Source organism: Pan paniscus, chromosome 6, assembly GCF_029289425.2.
Source record: "Pan paniscus chromosome 6, NHGRI_mPanPan1-v2.0_pri, whole genome shotgun sequence".
Taxonomy (NCBI): domain Eukaryota; kingdom Metazoa; phylum Chordata; class Mammalia; order Primates; family Hominidae; genus Pan; species Pan paniscus.
The window spans coordinates 21,471,237-21,493,332 of record NC_073255.2 but is presented as its reverse complement, the minus strand read 5'-3'; the positions used below and the strand labels follow the sequence as shown (position 1 = coordinate 21,493,332).

The following is a 22,096-nucleotide window of genomic DNA, read 5'->3' as shown; positions in this document are numbered from 1 at the left end:
GGATTACAGTTGCACGCCACCATGCCCGGCTAATTTTTGTATTTTTAGTACAGACGGGGTTTCACTATGTTGGACAGGCTGATCTCAATCTCCTGACCTCGTGATCTGCCCACCTCGGCCTCCCAAAGTGCTGGGATTACAGGCATGAGCCACTGCGCCTGGCCGACAGCAATATTTTTATATTAGAAAAAAGAGCATTTAACTTTATTTTTCCCTTAGAGCTGTTAATGCAAATCTCCTTTAAGAAAACATAAAGGCACCATGAGAAAGTTTTCATTTTATTATAATACTTCCAAAACTACTTTACACCTTAAACTAATTAGAAGACCTAAGTTGTAAATGCTCGAATGCTTGTTTTTAAAATTTCCTTTTAAATAAAAATAAAAATATTACAAAAATTACATTTTAAATATCCATGTAGAAACAAATTAAGGCAACTACACAATGTCACTTACTTTATCTCAATGAAGCTATTTTCAACAACTTTTAAGAAGTATAAATTAATTCCTAAAATCCTTTCATTCTAGGAATCACTTCCTGGTCTCTAGTTACTGCAATTCTACTTTTCTAAGAGGTCCCTTAAGGCATGTGCATTCCTTCCTCTGGGCCCTTGCACTTTCCCCAGATGGGTTATCTCCCAGGCCCTGCCCTTCCCCCAAGGTCTAGCCAGCTCATTCAATCTTCCAGATGGTCTAATTTTACTGATGTCATTCTTAGGTCTTTCAACACTCTGAAGACACAAACACATATACACTACCCACATTGTAGCATACTTTGGCTTTTAGAAAACCCATCCCTCAAATATAATGTTTCAGGGTACTTTAACAAAACACCCTAAAACTTCTGCTCTCGATACGTTAAGACCCATAGGTCTGAAATGTCAATGAAGTGCTGAGGTTGAGAAACCCTGCTGTAGACAGGAAACAATGGTGAGCAAAGCCAGAGGTGGTCCCTGCTCTCAAGGGCTGAAAATTTTGCACCCAGGTCTGAACATACCAGTGGCAACTAAGCACATATTTTATTGAACTACTTACTCGTATTTGCCAAACACTGGCGTCAAATTTTAGAAAAAAAAAAGTTTATCACTAAATAGATAGTCATATCTCAAACCAAAAGTACAGTTAGAATGTACAAAATACATGTTTCCCACTCTCTGATACTAACAATTTATTTCTGAAATTGGTAATTTTACATCTTATGCAATTTAGTGGAAGGGCAGAGGATAGGCAAGAATATGGGTTTTAAAGAGAGCAGAAAAAGAAGCTCAACACCAGCAGACAAACTTTTTCTACTTTAGGATATTGCATCAATGGAAACAAAAACAAGAAAGAAAAGAGAAATTTTAATATACAATGTGTGACTTAAAAATGTTAATTTCTATGACTTTGAGAAAACAATGACATGCTATGTAGATACAGCAAAATGCAATATTCTATATACATGATGTGATCTTGGCTATGTAAAATACATTTACGTCCAATGGTGGTCAACATGAGTAGTGGGTTCAAGGCACCTCTTATTCTTCTTACCTATACTTGTCTATATTTTCTGTAATATAAATACATATCCTTTCTATAATTAGAAAATTGTATATACTTAAGTGAAAATGTTTTAACCTCTTTTGAAGTTCAAACCAATTCTCAAAGAGTCACGAGCAATAATAACATTTTTGCATAAAAAGATATGTGCCACAGGATCTAACTATCATTCCCTACTGAGAGAAACCAAAGTTTCTTGGATAAATGGCTGACTCCAAGGCTGGAGCAGGGGAGATTCACTATGATCCTGGGATGTCTTGTGTTGGCAAATTCAAAAGTGTCTAAAAAAAATCAAGCTAGATCAAAACAACATAAGAGCCATCTTGAGGACAATTCCACTGGCCTAGCCCAGGGCAATTTGAGGACCCAAATAACTAAGGATAATAGCTAATAACCCATTCAAAAAAATACAAACCCATAGGTCCATGCTCATAACTTTTAGCTTCATTTTAAAGAAAACAAATTTTTCAGTACACAAGGAAAGGGAAGTAAGTGAAAGATTTTCTTTCAGTAGAATGTCAACTAATAAACAGAGAATGAAACGTTGAATTAGAAAATCACCATTTTGCAACAATTAAATAAAAAATTGATTCATGCAAGAGTAATCAATGTATGCTAAACCTACGTGTGTGTGTGTGTGTGTCTGTGTGAGTGCGCTGGGGAGTGCTTGATGATCAACAGGATACTTACATAGCCTCCAATCATCTTCACATAAATTTTTTTAAAAATATAACTACATATTGGAGAAACAAGACCATACCTTAACCAAAGGACAACATACAATCACTACAACTCCAGATGTTTTGCACTTCGAAGGACATATTGCTCATGTGGTAACCCAGACAAAAACACATGACCTGAATAGCTAATCATGAGGAAACAGATGTATATCTAGGGACATTCTCCAAAGTAACTGGTCTGTATTCTTCATCAATGATAACGTCTTTCCAAAACAAAGGTTGAAGAACTGTTCCAGGAGAATTAAAGGTGCATTGCTAAATGCAATACACATTCCTGGACTGAATGCTGTACTGGGAAAAAATATTTATGTATATATATATATATAGTCATTCATATATATACACACACATATATATGTATATATACATACACACACACACACACATATATATGACTATTGAGACAACCTAAGAAGTTGGAGTATAAAGATAAAATTATGGTATCTATGTTAAAATTTACTGAATTTTTTTTTGCACTGTGGTTCTGTAAGAAAAGTATCTTATTTTTACAGAATAAATACTGAAGAAATAAGGGATAAAGGCAGAAAGTGTATGCAACCTACTCTCAAATGATTAAGAAATAAAACTGATTATGTACACATAGAACCCTGGAGCAATGGCAAACACAAGAAGCCATATGTATTTTAGGGCATGGCATGGTGGCTCAGATCTGTAATCCCAGCACTTTGGGAGGCAAATATCATATGATCTCACTCATGTAGAATCTAAAAAAGTTGGTATCATAGAAGTAGAGAGTAGAATAGTAGTTTCCTGGAGACAGGAGAATAGGAGTGAGGTGGGGATGGGGAAAGATTGGTGAACAGGTACAGAGTTACAGTTAGGAAGAATAAGCTCTAGTGTTCTATTGCACAAGAGTTATTATAGTTAACAATAATGTATCATATACTACAAAAGAGCTAGAAGAAAGGATTTTGATTGTTCTTACCAGAAAGAAATGATGAGTGTTCAATGTAATGAATATGCTAATCAGCCTGATTTAATTATTACACAATGTATATGTATATGGAAACACCACACTGTACCCCACATATGAAAAATTACTATATGTCAGTTAAAAACAAAAACGTTACACAGTAACTTAAGTAATTTAAAAAAACATTTTGCAGCATTTACCCATCAAAGTAATTTCTTCCTTCAATAAAGAAAAATTATGAACTAATAATGCTTCCATTAATCAAAACCCCTTTTAATTAATAGATTTATGAAACTTTTTTAGAATTTCCTCTGGAGTCTACAGATCATTCTTTTGACTATCCTCAATGATGAGAAATTTCCTTGTTTGATAGAGGATTTAATTTTAGAAAGTCACCAGAGATCATTCAGAGTCTAATCCATTGAAAAAAGTGGGTGGCCACTTTGAAGCTATCTGGTGTGTCCAACCAGGTTTTTATGACAAAATACTGAACAGAAGCAAAAAAGTAGGTGATTAAGCTGAGAAACAACAGCATCTTTATTTGAAAGTGAGAGGTAACCTTTAAAAATCACTGATTATAAGGTCAGCTCATCATGTATATTATAGAATATTTAAGGAAAAATTAGAAAAAATCTATCAGTCTAACTTTCAGTAATGACCACTGTTCACACTTAAACACAGTATAGTATACAGGCTGGGCACGGTGGCTTATGCCTGTAATCCCAGCACTTTGGGAGGCTGAGGCAGGCGGATCACCTGAGGTCAGGAGTTTGAGACAAGCCTGGGCAACATGGTGAAACCGTGTATCCACTAAAAAAAAAAAAAAAAAAAAAAAAAAAAAAAAAAAAAAAAATTAGCCAGGCATGGTGTTGCACGCCTGTAACCCCAGCTACTTGGGAGGCTGAGGCATGAGAATCACTTGAACCCTGGAGGCAGAAGTTGCAGTGAGCCAAGATCATGCCACTGTATCACAGCCTGGCTGACAGAGCAAGACTCCGTCTCATAAATAAATAAATATCATCCGGTTTTTTTGGGGGGGGGGTTATATACAGAAAAAAATTAAAATTAAATTCTACCATCTTTTCTCATATTATGCTAAAATACAATTTAAAAATGATTTGCATTTGGACTTGGAGTTATATAACTTGATTCAGTGATATCCTCTGAATCTTTATTTTAAAAGTCATCTGTTCCATTGCATCACTTTAGGAAAAGCAGAAACTCTTATAGAGAAGGAAATGTCCTTGAAATTTGTTAATAATATTATAATTTTAAGCTTAGAAAAAAGCAAGATGGTCTCTATATTATTATTATTACTTTTTGAGACAGAGTCTTACTCTGTCAGCCAGGCTGGAGTGTAGTGGCACAATCTCAGCTCACTGCAAACTCTGCCTCCCTTGGATTCTCGTGCCTCAGTCTCCCAAGTAATTAATTTTTGTATTTTTTTTTTTTTTTTTTTTTGTAGAGATGGGGTTTTGCCATGTTGGCCAGGCTGGTCTCGAACTCCTGGCCTCAAGTGATCTACCCACCTTGGCCACCCAAAGCGATGGGATTACAGGCATGAGTCACCATGCCCGGCCAGTCTCTATATTATTTTAAGTAGTGATTTAAAACTTTAAAGTAATAACACACTGATGGCAAAAACAAAACAAAATCAAACAAACAAAAAACCCCAACACAGTACAGAAGGGTAGTGCTCTTCCCAATCTTTCACTCTTGACCTTATATCCTAGCCCCACTCCATGGAGATGATAATAATTTAAACCCTTTAACATCATCCTATGTAACCTTTTAGAAAATGCCTATGCATTCGAGATTTTCACCTCCACTGAAGACAAAAGTAATATTTATTATTAATGAGTATTCTCATCTCCAATGTTCCTTCCTCCAGAAAAGTGCTTTTTCACTGGAAGATACCTAAATACATGTTGAGCTTTACATAGTAGAGGAGAAAGATGATTTTATATGAGATTTACTTTCCACCTAGAGGAAAGGAGCTATGGACAGCACACACAGCACTGGCCTTGCTAACTGAGGCGAGGAGAACGAGGAGATGAAAATCAGCAAGAAGTGGAGTGGCAATGCCAGAGAGCAAGTTAGTTTACAACAGACACAAAACTGATGGGAGTGTTGGTGACTATTACTCCAGTGGGAAGTCAGAAGACAAGTTATTAAAGTAAAAGAGTGTTGAAGTGTTTGCCTCTCTTCAGAGGATTTTTAATCAAGGAAAAGAGGAAAATAAAATCTTCAGAAAAAAAAGAAATAAAAAGAAAAGTAAGGCCTAGACTGGTAGCCAGTGAGAGAATTCTGTTTTGGAGCAATTGCTTAAAAATCGTAATAGTGGACCTTCAGGAAGCTCAAAGGTGGTGGTGGGCATGAGTCCAAATATTTGCTCACTTACTAGTTCTCTCAACCAAGAAACTCCTATCCTCCCAGAAGGGGACCTGCCCAAGCCTGTCTAGCAGGTGAAGCTTTATTTGAAGGGCTACACACACACACACACACACACACACACACACACACACACACACACACAAAGTTACTTTCCATATGCATGCTTATTACATAATGAGAGCATGAACTGGATAGAAATGCCAAGCCTAGTCTAGGGCACGCTGATGACATGGGACTGGATTCCCCAACACAACTTTACAGAAGTGGACCATACAAAATTGAATTAAAGGAAATAAAAAAGAACTAGTACAGAGCTACAAGCTCTCTGAATCATACATTTTAAAAAGGTTTAAGCCAGGTATGGTGGCTCATGCCTGTAATCCCAGCACTTTGGGAAGCCAAGGCGGGTGAATCACCTGAGGTCAGGTGTTCGAAACCAGCCTGGCCAACATGGTGAAACCCCGTCTGTACTAAAAATACAAAAATTAGACAGGCATGGTGGCAGGCGCCTGTAATCCCAGCTACTCGGTAGGCTGAGGCAGGAGAATCACTTGAACCCAGGAGACAGAGGTTACAGTCAGCCAGTCAGCCGAGATCACACCATTGCACTCCAGACTGGGCAACAACAGTGAAACTCTGTCTCAAAAAAAAAAAAAAAAAAAAAAAAAAAGGTTTAAACCTACAGAGAAGCATTCATTTATTTGTTTGCCAAATATACCAGGTCTGGTACTAGTCAATAGGGATGCAGCAAGCACTAAATCAGGCAAGTTTCATGGAGGTCACTTTCTAGCAGGTGGAGCTTTGTTCCAAGTATTGCACAATCAGGCACAACAAGTTAGCAAGCACTGATGGTCTCCAGTATGTTTAAAGACAACATATGATGCATTCGAGTTGCAGTTGTGTTTATTAACGTTTTAATAATTAAGTGCGTGTTTTTTTACTTTGTAACTTACAAGTGGCATCCACGCGGAATGGAATACTTTGAAAACCATGGATGTAAGCCCAGTCCCTAAGCTAACCTTCAGATAAGGCACTGAGATGTCAAACCAGTTGGCTGAGGTCAGGAATTCCATTCTAGCATTGGTAAGACAGTGGAGATCAAAGCAGAACGATCCCTGCCCATCTGGAGCTTATGTACATGGAAGAGTTGGGGCCAGAACCTGATCCACTGTCTCCACTCAGTGCATTTTCCAAGGAGCCAACTAAAGCTGTTGCAATGTCTTAGAGAATTATTTATATGATTCTCGAAGACAGCTTTTTCATTATTTGCCTCATAAATTTTATAGTTTGGAATAAGATGGAGTAGCGCATAAATATTAATTTAAAGTTGAGTTCAGCACTTGGATAAATTGAATTAGCATATGTTACTTCCAAAATACCAAAGAGTTCTCCATAGAGTTCTATTAAGCGGTGAGGGGGAAAAGGCATTTATCTTTAGAGAGAGAATTTAACAATATTGCCTCTTAGGGACATACGAATATTAGAAAATTTATGGCACCATAATTTCTAGCACTATAAGATACAGTTTTTAAATTGTTTCCTGCAGAAGCTCAACTCTAACACAAACACAATCTTCACACTCCCAAATACTAACACCGCATCCTTTTCCTCCAGCCAGCAGTTTCCTCTGCACCATCAACTAGGGGTTCTCTTTCCTGTTTATAATAGTCCCATTCAATTACCTTGTTCACTGAGAAAAACATATAACATTTCTTTTTTCTTCTTAGAAATGACCATAAATCCAGGTTAGTTTGAAAAGCATTAAAGTCTTCTGTGTGGATATATAAAAAAGGATGACAGTAGAATATCATCCAATAGTAGCTTATGATATATTCTCTACAGTGCTAAACGTTATTATCCCTTATTATTCATCTCTGCCCCAGGGCTTTTCTTGAGATTTATTTAGAAGTCCTCAAAAATAACAGTACACCTGTTATATTTTTTAAAGTTCTCATCTAGCATAAAAATAAGTTGAGATGTAAAAAGAAAATATAATGCTACATCTGACACAAAAAATAATTCTACATCTTAAGTTATTGTTTTCCTACTAAAATATTAATATTTTCAGAATGGAATTAAAGATAGCCAAAGGATTATACTATCTTAAATATTAATACAGGGCATTATTCTTTCTTTTTGTCATTATACTTTTTTCCTTTAATTTTTGAATAAACTTAAAAAACATCAATGGAAACACCTATTGCTAAAAATCAAGAAAGAATAATGAGAACATTATCTTTTTGGCATTTAACCTTAAAGAATGGTTCATTCAATGAGTTATTCAAATCTTTATTTTCAAAATAGATAGTTTACAAATATGACTACCTGAACAATTTTGGCACTCTTCACTTAATACATGCCAAATTTAGAATGGGGCAAATCATTCCACTCGGCACCTAACTGCCCAAAAGATACTTGCTAAAGAGCGCCATGGCCTCAATACACAGAAACGAGTGAGTTAAGAATGAAAAGTGTTCTTGTTTATGACCTGCTAAGATTGGTGGATTTCATATTAATTAAATATTCTTTTAAAATCCCAAAGTCTAGGATGACATGTTATAAAGGACATTTAATATATCTAAAACACAATAAAAAATTGTAAACACCAAAAAATCAGTTTAAAAAATTGCACAAATTAGAAAGTAGGTGTCAGATTAAGTATTCAGCTAAGCAAACACTGAGTAAGAACCTACCAGTCACACCCTGTCCTGGGCCTGCTCCTGATTTTCCTAGACTAATACTTATCCTATCAGTGCTGACATTGCTCGAAACAGTTTTGATACTCTTTTTTTTTGGAATGCCTTCTGAGTTGGATTATGACGCACAGAAGAACATCAGTATCTCCACTTCATTCACCTCTTGATTTTCTCAGTTAAACTAAATATATCTGTACCCCTTCTTCAGAATTTTCTTTTCAAAAAAGATGAAGATTAACTACCAGTAAGATATTCATCAATTTGTTCTACAAGCACTGAGTAATGCCACCAACCTTTTACTTTTTGGAGAAGTTAAAATGTGATGTCAAATGTTTATGGAAACGCATTGTTCACAAGACAGTTCTTTGCAGATTTAGGTGTAACTGTTTTAACACTTAAATGAATAATCACATAAGCGAAACTCCAAGTATAGAAAAAAGAACATTTGTATTTATATTACTTTCTTATGTTGTGTTTTAAAAAAAAAGATTTCTTAGAGGCTGTAATACTTCCAAATTTTCTTTTTAAAAACTTCATTATGGAAAATCTCAAATATATCCAAAAGTAGAGAGAACAGTATAATCAAGTGAATATACTCATCACCCATCTTCAACTGTTAACATAGTCAATTTTATCTCATTTATATTCTCATTCAGTCTCTCTTCCTTTCTGTCACAGAATTATATTAAAGCAAATCTCAGCTGTCTTCTCATCCAGTTCTGAAATAATTCTGTTCCTATCTCTAAAAGATAAGTAATCTTTTAAAAATATAACCGTAATCTACTTCCAACTTAAAAAAATCAAAATTTCTTATTATCAAATATCCTGTCAATAAAGATACCTAAGTCTAAGGAAAAAAAGTCAAATGTCAAGAAAAACAGTACCCTGAAAGATGTAATACTCAAAAAAGCAACAAAAAGGCAGCATTCTCCTAATGTAGAGAGCTGGAAATCAGGGTCTTTAATGGGGAAATCTAAGAATGGCATGCCAAATTTGTAACATGTGCACAAGAACAATTTTTCTTGGTTGATAGCATTCATCAGAATGTCAAGAAGCTTGAGACCCAAAGCATTTAAAGACTTTCTGCCTCTGGTTATGATTGTGCGTGCTTAGTGCCACCTCACCTCACATTGCCAGGAAGGATTAGTCAAGTAGGAAAACAAATCCACCTAAAATAACTTAGAGATCAAACTGAATTCAACTCAGCTTGTACTGAGCATACACTAGGTGCAAGACACTGGGTTAAACATGAGAAGCAAAGATAAATTTGACCTAGTTAATGTATACTCTAGAATGAGAAGGGACCAAACAGATTAATAATAACTATAATAGAATGCGATGAGAAAGTGCTTGTTTTAGGTATTTTCATGGAGATTCAGATGAAGAAGCAATGATGTCAATTTAGGGGGGCGGTAAAAGAGGGGTCGCTAGAATCCATAAGAAGAGAGAATTAAAGGCTGCCAGCAATGATACCAGTAGCCATGTTGCATATCAATATCCTCCATGTACAAAGATTTTACTTATAACCCTTGCCAAGAGACATGAATAAATGTATTTACTAGCATGTATATTTCCCTTACTGGATAGAGAGGGAGAGATGAACACAAAAGCTGAAGAAAAGAGGTTTTGTTTAAATTGTGCCTGGAAAGTTGAATAGTTCATCAGATCTGGAGAGGAGATTCAGTGAAAAGGGAAGGGAAATCATTCGGAGGAGGAGAAAAGCAGGAACAAAGGGGTGGAAATTACCGGCAGGTTGGGGAACAAGCAGAGTGGTGACCTTAGAGCCCAGTGTGTGGGAGGGCCCAGATGACTGGAAATGCCTGCTGAGACCATGGATGGATTGGAACCTTCCGGGCCAGACCCAGCCCTCTATTCTGTGGCCAGCAGAGAGCCATTCAAAGAATGATGGGTGCTCAATGTTTATTGAACTGGTAGTTCCCTGAATTAGCTAGATGGAGACAGGTGAGAGAGAAGCAGGCTACTTAAGATGCATTGCAATAGGTCTAGAGTGGTAGTAGTAGAAAAGATATGAGACGACACATACAACATTTCAAACATTTCAGAAATCATTATTCCAATTCTGACTCTGACACTTCCTAATATGGGATTGTGGGCAAATTATTTCCCTTACTTTCTGTCCTCTTATTTGCAAAGTGGGTATAATATTGGCTAATTCCTGGGTTGTCATAACACTAGAATAATTCTATGCAAAGCATCTGGTAGAATATCTGGCACAGACTAAATACTCAATATGAAGTAGCTATCTTATTATCAATAAAACTTCTTTGATGTGAATCTGTTTTAATATGCTCATTATCTAATCTTATCCCTACATTAAATATTTACACCATACAAAACTACTAATGTAATCAATCCATCTAATGAACAGTACCCATTATGAATCTGTTTCTAGAAATGTAAACTGAACATGATTTATCTGCATTTCTAGGTAGATGTTAGATTCTCTTTCAACGTTATTGTCTCTAAATTCACTGGTCATGTATTCAGAGAGCACTAAATACCAACCAAGTGTCATAAGGCATCAAGAAAATAGATAGTAAGCTGCTATCCTCGAGGAACTGACAACCCCAGTGAGACAAACAGGTGTGACCTTCAAGTAACCATGGCCCAGATTTGGCACAAGAGATGGAAATACTAGCAATGAAGTACCCAATTCTGTGTATGCATCTGCTGGTAAGATGCTAAATCATCATGTTCCAGGAGGTTACCACTCAACTGTTTTTTTAGGTTTGTGGGTTTCTTCCGCATGATACTATGTTATAAATCAATTGTAACTCTGAACTAACAGCATTACAAAAGATTGGTCACTCTCAGGAGCCTTACTACTTGCTTGAACAGCCACATCATTATTAAAGCATCATCCAACAAAAGTATCTTTGTTATACACTGAGATGAATAATTTCAAACCATTTTCATGTAAGATGTTCTGGCTCAGATCTGTCCCAGCCTTTAATGCTGAAGCTTTAGGGGGGAAAAACAGCTGGAGTTTAGGAAAGATTTTTGCTAAAGGCAGGAAATAATGATAAACATATTCCAGGAGATTTCAGATGTTAGTGAAAGCTTCACGCAAAATAAATGCCTAAGGCCAGAGGAAAATGCATTTCGCTTTTCGCATGGCGCTATGAGAAGAAACAGTGGTCCTGGGGATGCTTAACAAAAACCACCTACATAATTATTCAAATATTTCTCTTTGACACATACACGTCTCTTTGACACACATATTGAGAGAAACATCAATACTACTCTATAGGGAAACAACAGTAAAACATAAACACTAATTTCCAAAGAAACTTTCATTGATGATGTAAATATTAATGTGCACCCTGGAGAAATGACTGATTCCCGCATTTTAGCAAGCAAATCTTATTCCGAAATACACACTTGTATTTACCCCCATCTACCTATGGTCGAAGCTCCAGGCTACATATTACAGTTGAATGAAGGTTGGATTAAGAGGCTAATCTAAGGCTATATATAGGCAGCAACACCAATTTAATCTCCGCCCTCTCCAACCTCCCCACCCTCCACTCCCTATTTCCATAAATCTCAAGATCTGAGTTACAAAGAGAACCGAGAACTCTAGCAGAGCAAAGAAGCCCTTCCTTCCCCCTCCCCCAGGCTGTCTCTCATAAACGAAGTATTAGTGCAAGTGTAAATTGTTTCCAAACATCTTTAACAAGCAACATTGGGCGATCAGGTTTTCTTCTACAGCTTCCACAGAGGCCAAAGAGATGACAAGTAGTGGGGAGGGAGAGGATCACCAGCGTAAAAACTACCCTCTCCCGAGTCTGTTCTCACTGACTCGCTAGTAATGGGGCGCTCTCCTCCCGACCCCTACCTAGCCCAGAGCCCCGGCCCCAGCCTCCCCGGGAGCCGCATCTGGCGGTGCCACGCACGAGACCATGTGCACCCGCCACTTCCCACCGCGTGGCTGGCCCCCGCCCGCCCGCCCGCCCGCCCGCGGTCCCAGGGTCTCCCGGGGCGGCCAAACGTTGCGAGTCGGAGGTCTTCATCCCAGGGCACTGATACCCCGTACGCGCCGTGATGATGAGGTGGAGCGGGGGCTTCTCCACCGCGAGGCAGGAAGCCGCCCCAGGAGGCACATGCTTCCTCCCCGCCAGCTCCTGCCCGATGGAAACCCCGGCGGGGCGGCAGTCGCTACTCTCGCAACCCTCACGGCACCCCTTGCCTCACCTGGGCTGCTTCTCACCTGTCCGAGGAGGTAGCGACGACGCGCAAGGCTGGGGGCTGCGGCGATTCGTGCAGCGGCAGCGGCAGCAGCAGCAGCAGCAGCGGCGGCAGACAATGGAGGAGTGAAGGACAGACACATTGACATAGACACACGGAACCCGGCGCAGCCCCGCCTCCCGTACCGCCCCCGTCTCCTAGACCGCCCCCGCCCAGACCGCGCCACTCCCGGGGGAATGGTGGGGGTACGGCGACAACCTGGGGCCTCTGCACGCCCCAGAAAGCCGTCGCTGAGCACATAACTGCCAGATGTAGAATTTTTAACATTACATGTTGCGAAATATTTGAACCGGACAGGATAGGGGAGCGGAACGTGTAGGAGGAATTTAATTCCCCCCTCCAGCTTTCTGCATTTGGTTTTTTCCTCCCAGGTTGCTCCAATGGCGATCTCTCGCTACCGCCTCCTGCGGCTCCTCCTCCTCGGCAGGGCCAATGACAGGCGGCAGGCGGTGACCGCCGCTGGGCCTGCGGAGACCGTCCGCCTGGCTCGCCGGAGCTCGCCCGCTGTCCGCCAGCCCGCGGGAGGGAGGAGGGAAGCGAAGCGTTTCCGCGGTTGGCTAGTCAGTGTCTTGGTCTCAAGTTGCCTCATTGCGGCTGGCGTTCCCAATACAGACGCATCGTTTCTTTTTTAATACTTCCTAAGAAACGGAATAACCTTCAAGCTGGCGGGAGCAATGGTTCACATACAGAAAGGCGAGCTGACCCAGGAGGAGAAGGAGCTACTGGAAGTCATCGGGAAAGGTACGGGTGCTGGGCTGCGACGCGGCCGCGGCCAGCCTGGCCGGGGGGCGTGGCGGAGCCCGGGGGGCGCTCCTGGCCTGGGTGACCTTTGGCTGCGGTTCTGCAAGGTTTGCAGCCTGGAACCGAGAAAGAGCGTGTCTCCCTTTGGTCTGGGAAAGGTTGCAGGGGCGGAGAGGTGGGGAGGTGGAAGCAGTGCTGGGACAAGAGGGGTAGTTACAGAGGCTCGGCCTCTAAATCCGCTTTTGGAAACGTACGGATTTCCACGCCCCGCCTTAGGTTAATGCGAGCGTGCCGGGGTGTGGACCCTAGTGTGTGAATTCTTCACTGCTCCCGAGGGATTTTGACCGCGGTCGGTCCTGGTAGTTTCAGGTTCTTAGGCGGGTGTCTAAATGACCCTTTAGACTTCCGCAGGCCGAATGATCTGGATCCTTTGCCGATCCCCGCCCCCGCTTGGGAGTGGAGGGCGCCCTTAGGGAGAGGGGTTCTTCATGAGGGCACAGAACTAGGTCTGTAATTTGCTGCATTGAGACTTCCGTATCCAGGGCCTCCCTGGCTTCCAGAAGCCCCGACGGCCTCAGGAACCCTAGAGAGACAAGGAAATTGGCGAGGCCTCCACACCCACCCCTCGGCCCACGTTGCACAGATGAGACCTTCTAATCGCGCTCCTTCGCGCTTTCTTGTCCACTCCCCCAAGGCGTGCCCCACTTCCGCAGTGCTGAGTCCCAGCGGGGAGCCCCGAGGACGAGCCAGAAGCCATATTTCCCCGGGGTCCCCGAGTGGACGTCCTAGAGGAGTTCCCTGCCGAGTCCCGTTACCTGGCAGGTGACATCAGCGTGACTGCATGCTTCTTCTGCACCCTCACGGTGCAGGGATGGTGATGCGTGGGACTCCGGGCAATTAATGTGGTGATTTAAAACTCAATAATAATATAGCCATGTTTGTCCTCGAATGGCAGAGATGCCAGTCATTGCAGCATAAGGCTTCCCAGTTTCCAGTTTTATTTACTTAGTAGCCAGGCTGAAATGTGGAATCCTAGAGAATAAGGCAGATTTATTCTTCATAGCGACAAGGAAACTCTACATGCGAAGGAGAAAAAATTCCGGTTTGACCTCAACAGGTGCTGATGAGCTGAGCCCACCCGATCTGATCTCAACTATTCTAAGTCAGTCACAGCTATATCTATCAATGATGTGTTCTTTGCCTGGAATTTGGGGATTTGGGTTAGAGTTTAGATTGTTGTACTGCATGGTTCTTGCTGACCTATTTGGCATTTCAGTCTTTCAGTTCTTCCTGTCTCTAGGTAATTTCTCCCTGCCTTTGATGGCTCCAGGATTCAATTAAGCAAACATGCAAGTTCTAGCTGTGTGCCAGGTACTGTGCTGGGCAAAAAGGAGACAAAGGATCAATTCACAATCCACCAGGGACAAAAATTCTTTTAAGCGGGACAGAGCTAGTACATGTCCTCTCTCTCGCTCGCTCTCGCTGTCTCTTTCTCTCTCTCTCTCGTTTGTTTGAGACAGGATCTCACTCTTCACCCAGGCTGGAGTTGCTGCTCTCTGCAGCCTCCACCTCCCTAGTGGCTGGGACTACAGGTGCGAGCCACCATGCCCGGCTACTTTAAAAAGATTTTTTTTTTGTAGAGATGGGGTGGTGGGGGTCTCCCTATGTTGCCCAGGCTGCTCTCGAACTCCTGGGCTCAAGTGATCCTCCTGCCTCGGCCTCCCTAAGTGCTGGGATTACAGGCATGAGCCACTGGGCCTGGCCCATCATGTGATCTCTTAAAAGTGAAAAATAGTGAGCAGTTTTATAAATTGAGTCTTTGAGAGGGGAGAAGGGATTCCTTGGATACATTCTCAGGTGTCCATCAGTATTTATTTCGAAGATTATATAAACCTGAATTAATGTGCATTTATTCTGGTTAGTGCTGTGATATTTCTGGGCTCACATGGTGCATCAAGTTGCATGAATGCACTGATGCTTTCATCGCTTTCATTGGACCATGCCAATGAGAAAAGAACGGATGTGGACCTAGTATGTGATGCATTCTTGTCAGCTGAAGGTCTGTGGGACATCACTTGCACTCATAAAGAAAAGTAATGGGAGATATGAGAAAAACAACCATAGCCAACGTTTATTGACTGTTACTGCAAGCCACACATAATTTTAAGTACTTTACATATATTAATGCATTTAATTTGGATGAGCTAGGAATTAATTTTAAGCTATGACAGTATGAGAGACAGCATGGGATAGTGGTTAACCATGCAGGTCTGGTTTGAAATTCTAACTCATTTACTGGTGATGTGGCCTTTGGGCAAGTGACTTTTCCTGAGCCTCAAGTCCTCTGTGTGAAAAATAGGAATAATAATAATACCCACCTCACAACGTTGTTATGGGAATGAAAGTAGTTAGTATAGTTAAAGCATTCGAAATACTGCTTGTGTTTGTGATAAATATAGTAATCATCACCTTATAGGCAAGGCAACTGAGGAACTGGGAAGTTAGGAAACTTCCCAGTTTCTGCCAGAAAGTGGCAGAAAGTGGCAGAGCAGAGGTATCACAGGGCCCATAGGTAATAAACAGGCTGTACTTAAAAACAAACTAAACAAAACATGAAACAGTACCATAGCAGTCCATACAATATTCACTTTGAGAGGTCATTTAGTTCTAGCAAAACAACATCTGTCAAGTTAACTCAGTTTTAAATGTTACTGATTTTGTAGTTCTGTGTGCATTAAATTTAAAGTAAATTTTTATTTTATAGTTGAAGAAAGGCCACAAGCAAAGTTTATATTTGTGCCAAAAAGAGGCATTTTTTTAAAAGTGGGTGAAGTGAGTTTTTTTTTTTCTTTCATACGTTTTTCAACTTTGAAAAACTCTAGATGAGACAATAAGTTCTAGTACTTTGAACTAACAACTTTTCAGCAAAGTCTAGCCTGGGATCTTGGTCAATCTGAAATAAACTCGGCAAATATTTAAGTGATTCCCATCTGCCAGCCACTGCTCTCCAGAAAGACAAACTTTAAGTGGGGCTTTTTATTTATTAGAATGCCAAGAAGTTCCAGATGAAAATGAAAATCTGTTTCCAACATACCCATTTAAATCATAGTTAATGACAGCATTCATTTAACAGTATGTAAGAGGAAATTGAAATCACTGAACTGTGTTTAACTGGCTTATATGACTTGTAGAGTGACCCATTCTTCTAAGCTTTGATACCTTTTTCATTAATCTCAGAGCAAGCACTATTATGAAATAAATTAAACCTTTTTTAAGGCTATGAGCTAGATAATTTTCACATTACTTCTCTTATTTAGTACCTGAAATTCCTGGGCTTACTGTTGCTAACAAGAAAGTATTATACTTCCTTTTTTTTTTCATATCTGTGTAAAGGAGCTATGAAACAAGTTTGGATAATAAGGCTTTTTCTTACCAACTTTATTGAGATACAATAAATTGCACATATTACAGGTAGTACACACTTTTTAATCAGTTTTGATTTAAACATACATCTGTGAAACCATCAGTAAGATCAACATAATGAACATCTTCATCACCCCCTAAAAAGTCCTTATGCCTCTTTGTGATCTGTCACTAACTTCACCCCCATCTGCAGGCAACCACTAACAGATCTCTGCCTCTGTTGATTAGATTTCTCTATTCTAGAATTTTATATTAGTAGAATCATACAATAAGTATCCTTTTTTTGAGGGGGGCTGGCTTCTTTCATTCAACATTATGATTTTGGGGTTCATATTTATTATGTGTACCAATAATATGTAGCTTATTTTCTTCTTTTATTTCCACTGGAAGGATATACCACTATTTGTGCATCCATTCCCATTGATGCCCAATTGTTGTTTCCAATTTGGGACTATTGAAATAAGATCCTGTTCTAAGGTCCTGTGTCGTTAATAATACTTCTGGTGTCTTTATGGTTGAGAAACATTCAAGTCTGCTTATAACCAATTATAGTACAGAGTTCAAAGAAAAAATTAACTTAAAATATATGGTTACCATTAGTTGGATGGCTGGACAGGTTATGCAACCTATATGGGCTTCATTGTCTTCATTTTCACAGCAACAGCTCTTTTAGATACTCTCAATTTTATACAGTGCTCTGTAATACTAATTTAAGATCATTTTTTTACAAAGTCTAAAAATAGATATGAGTAGGAGACCTTTTAGAAACATCGCACAAATTCACGATTTCAAAATGCATGTTATAATTAGAAGTCTCCACTGTGTGTGTGTGTGTGTGTGTGTGTGTGTGTCTGTGTCTGTCTGTGTGTGAGACAGGGTCTCGCCCTGTCACCCAGGCTGGAATGCAATGGTGCACTCTCGGCTCACTGCAACCTCTGCCTCCCAAGTTCAAGCAATTCTCCTGCCGCAGCCTACTGAGTAGCTGGGATCACAGGCGTGCACCACCACGCCCGGCTAATTTTTGTCTTTTTAGTAGAGATGGGGTTTCACTTTTAAAATATATTTATAGCTTTATATCTATGATTATATCAAAATCTATATCCATATGTTCTTGTTTTAAAATTAAGGCACTTTAAACATTTTTACATGATTTTACTTATACGTAAACACTATAACAACTAACAAAGCCAAATAGATTTCTAAATCCTTAACTTGATTATATATTCCTTAAAATATCCGTTTTCGTGGCTTCCAATAAATAATGATTGCAATCCAGCTGGACATAGTGGCTCATGCCTGTAGAGTGACCCCTCTGCACTTTGGGAGGATCCAAGAGGGTCTCTTGGACCCAGGAGTTTGCCACCAGCCTGGGTCTCAATATAGTGAGACCCCATTGTTACAAAAAATGTAAAAATTAGCTGGGTGCGGTGGCGTGCACCTGTAGTCCTAGCAACTCAAGAGTGTGAGGCAGGAGGGTTGCTTGAACCCAGGAATTCAAGGCTGCAGTGAGCCATGATCATGCCACTGCACTCCAGCTTGGGCGATGGAGGAAGGCCCTGTATCTATAAAAAATTAAAACAATAATAATGAATAACGATTGAAATCTATACGTGTTTGAATCTCATGGTTGTGTGATGAATTGCTGAAAACAGAATGTTTGTTTCTCCTGTTCTGTTTGTTTTGGCTGCATCTTCTTGTCTTTGGTAGAGACCCGTGTTCCCAATCTAGATATTAGAAATGTTACAATGAATTATATTGTGCTGCTCTGAATACAAAATAAAAAGAAGATCTAATAAAGGCTTATATGTGCTCCACATTAGGACACTCCTCAGATAAACTGTAGGATGGATATTGTTATCCTTATTTCACAGATAAGGAAACTGAGAGTTTTACAGGTCTTTTCATTTACTTTTATTTATTTATTTACTTATTTTTTTGAGACAGAGTCTCGCTCTTGTCGCCCAAGCTGGAGTGCAGTGACGCGATCTTGACTCACAGCAACCTCCTCCTCCTGGGTTCAAGCAATTCTCCTGTCACAACCTCCTGAGTAGCTAGGACTACGAGCACGCACCACTACACCTGGCTAATTTTTGTATTTTTTTTTTTAGTAGAGATGGGGTTTCACCATGTTGGCCAGGCTGGTCTCAAACTCCTGACCTCAGGTGATCCATCCGCCTTGGCCTCCCAAAGTGCTGTGATTACAGGCGTGAGCCACCATGCCTGGCCAAGTTTTGCAGGTCTTGTTCCACTTTATAGTATTCCTGAAAAAGCTATAATGTAGTAGAAGAGAGAGCAGTAACACTAAGAATATCATTCTCTTTTGAGACAGGGTCTCCCTTTATTGCCTAGGCTGGATTACAGTGGCATGATCATAGCTCACTGCAGCCTCAACTTCCTGGGCTCAAGCAATCCTCCCACCTCAGCCTCCTGAGTAGCTGGGACTACAGGTCCATGCCACCACACCTTGCTAATTTTTTAGAAAATTTTTTGTAGAGATGGGGTCTCACTATGTTGTCCATGCTGGGAAAATATTATGTACATAATCTTTTCTCTCCTAAAATGCTTGTTCATCCAGATAAAGTGATCAATTCCACCCTAATGAGGCAGGTTATGCTGTATTTTCTTCTTTGGTTTGAGCAGTTGGAGGAATTCTCTAAAGGGAAATAAATCACTAATTATTACTTTGATTAGTTTAGGTCTGTTGTTTCTTATCTCCAATGAAGGTATATGTTGGCTCCTTGCACATCCCTTCTTATAGTACTCTATCTTCCACCCCCAGCAGTTTGTTAAATCAGATTTAACATATTTATTTCCCAGAATAAAGCAATTAATCTTTTACACTTACTTGTAAAATATTATTTAAGTCTACTATGGACAGTAGGAATGACATAAAGTAAAAATCCTTCTGTGTGAGCCATGTGTTTCACATTTCCATGCTATTCTGGACCTTCTATAATTTCCGACTAATGTCATTACATTGTGAACACCGAATTGGAAATCATCACAGTTTTTCCTCTTGGAGTGTTTTGCTCATCCATGTTCCAAATCTGTTTTTATTCTCTAGAAGCCCAATCTGTTTCAGGTTATTTTTCTCATTCCAGCCCCTGCATTTCAAAAGGCTAACCTTAGTGTGATTGTGGGTATGTGTACATGTATGATATAATAAGAAGTATCTATTTGGTCTCTGCCACTGGCTCCTAACACAGAGCTCCTAAAACCCTTATAATCTCCTGAACAATAGGGGTGCTAGGTGCATCTATTGTTCTAATATTTGGTCTTTGACCCTGGTACCTGACACAGAGTTTCTAATCCCTTGGAATTTTCTGGGCATTAGAAATGTCTTTTGTTCTAATAAGGCGACTGTTGGATAGCTTCAGGATGGGGGCTGGTCATGAGAAAGTCCAAGCCATGATTAGAAGGTTGAATTTTTCAACTCCACCCCTCCCCGCATCTTCAGGAAAGGGAGAGGAGCTGAAGACTGACTTAATAATAGGTCACACCTATGTAATCAAGCTTGCATAAATATTACTGAACTACAGGTTGCAGAGAGCTTCCAGATTGCTGAACTCGTGGAAGTTCTTGGAAGAATGAGTGCCTGGAAAGAGCGTGGAATCTCTGTGCCCCGTGCCACATACCTTGCTCTTTGCCCCTCTTCCATCTGGCTGTTCATCTTTGTTCTTTGTAATATTATTTGTAATTGATGGGTAAATGTAAGTAGTGTTTCCCTGAGTTCTGTGAGCTGTCCTAGCAAATTATGGAACCTGAGGAGGGGATCATGGGAACCCTGATTTATAGCCAGTCAGAAGTACAGGGGCTTATGATTGGCATCTGAAGTGGGGACAGTCTTGTGGACTGAGCCCTTGACCTGTAAGATCTGACTAACTTTAGATAAACAATGTTAGAAATAAGTTAAATTATAGGATACCCCATTGGTGTCCAATGGAGAATTGCTTGGTGTTTATGGGGGAAACCTCATATATCTGGTGTCAGAAGTGAAGGATTGAGACTATTGAGTGAGAGTTAAGCAGGAGAGAACAGTTTGTTTTCCATTATACATGCATCATCTTTAAAATATATTGTTCCCGGCCGGGCGCGGTGGCTCACGCCTGTAATCCCAGCACTTTGGGAGGCCGAGGCGGGCGGATCACGAGGTCAGGAGATCGAGACCATCCTGGCTAACACGGTGAAACCCCGTCTCTACTAAAAATACAAAAAATTAGCCGGGCGTGGTAGCGGGCGCCTGTAGTCCCAGCTACTCGGGAGGCTGAGGCAGGAGAATGGCGTGAACCCGGGAGGCGGAGCTTGCAGTGAGCCGAGATCGCGCCACCGCACTCCAGCCTGGGCGACAGAGCGAGACTCCGTCTCAAAAAAAAAAAAAAAATATATATATATATATATATATATTGTTCCCTTACAGAATATGTTAACTTAGATTGTTGGCTATTTGGCAAACACCTTAGAGAATTATCAGCCTGTTCTCTAATGAGAGCCAAATGTTTATGATCTTAATCCCCATTCTACTCTTCACATGTAGCAGGCTTTGACATGCTCACAATCCCTATAGTATTCTCCCTTTCTTGCAAAAACATCTCTTGGGCAGATAGAAAAAGAAAATAACTTTGGTTCTCGGTGGAGAATGGGATTTGGATGAAGCATCTTCCTCAAGAGAAACTGGGGTGCAGGGTTTTTTGCTCTGGTTTTATTCTTCTATAAAGATTTTTGAGAAAGTCTCTGAAGAGAAGCCACAGATACGAATAAGGTTTCATGTAGAACTGGCTTGCATGCTCACACACACAAGAGCTTTGCCCTCGCATAGCGATTCAGCCAGTGATACTAACTGCTTTCAGACGGAATACAGGGTCAGAAAAATGCACTATTTATAAAAAAAAAGCTGCCATCATACTCCAGGGACGTGTAGATTATTCACTTGACATTTTCCCAACAGAGCTACTTCTCTATCTAGGAGATGTTTCTGTTTCTTCTCTGTTGGTGAGGGGAACTCAGGTGACTTGCTTAAGAAGTGGGTCAGAGAGAAAAAAGCATGCTAATCTTTATTTTGCATTTCACCTTTAACTCTAGAAGGCTAGCAGAGTTTAGCACATTCTTGCACTACAAGTCTAAATTTAAAGAGAGGAAATAACCTGGTTGGGAGACTTACCTATTCTTTTATGTTCTTTTATAGGAGAGGCTTATCTTAGCCTTTCTCCCTCAGTACATTCAATTTAATTGTTCTCTTCCCAGTAAAACCAGAAATTTCTTGGCAAAATGTGTGGCTGGCTTGTACTAATGATAATAGCAACATTCTCTCCTGCAAGTATGCTTCTGTCATTATGCCTTATAGAAGACTGGAAAAACCTGACA

The 22,096-nt window shown here is 40.2% G+C and overlaps 2 protein-coding genes across 3 annotated transcripts in view; one reads left to right on the top strand and one right to left on the bottom strand.

The window, feature by feature from the left end:
• Positions 1 to 12,724, bottom strand: part of BZW2 (basic leucine zipper and W2 domains 2) — a 60,453-nt gene extending 47,729 nt beyond the window's left edge. Inside the window, exon 1 of one of the 2 annotated variants that reach the window (XM_003825015.5) lies at positions 12,534 to 12,724. The gene's annotated coding sequence lies outside the window, so the exon portion shown is untranslated. Of the gene's footprint in view, positions 1 to 12,517 lie in introns of both variants that reach the window. The other variant, XM_003825016.5, reaches the window with a different exon arrangement.
• Positions 12,691 to 22,096, top strand: part of ANKMY2 (ankyrin repeat and MYND domain containing 2) — a 46,543-nt gene continuing 37,137 nt past the window's right edge. The window contains exon 1 of the mRNA XM_003825011.4: positions 12,691 to 13,312. Within this exon, the coding sequence (XP_003825059.1) occupies positions 13,246 to 13,312 (67 nt within the window). The 5' untranslated portion in view covers positions 12,691 to 13,245. The remainder of the gene's footprint in view (positions 13,313 to 22,096) is intronic.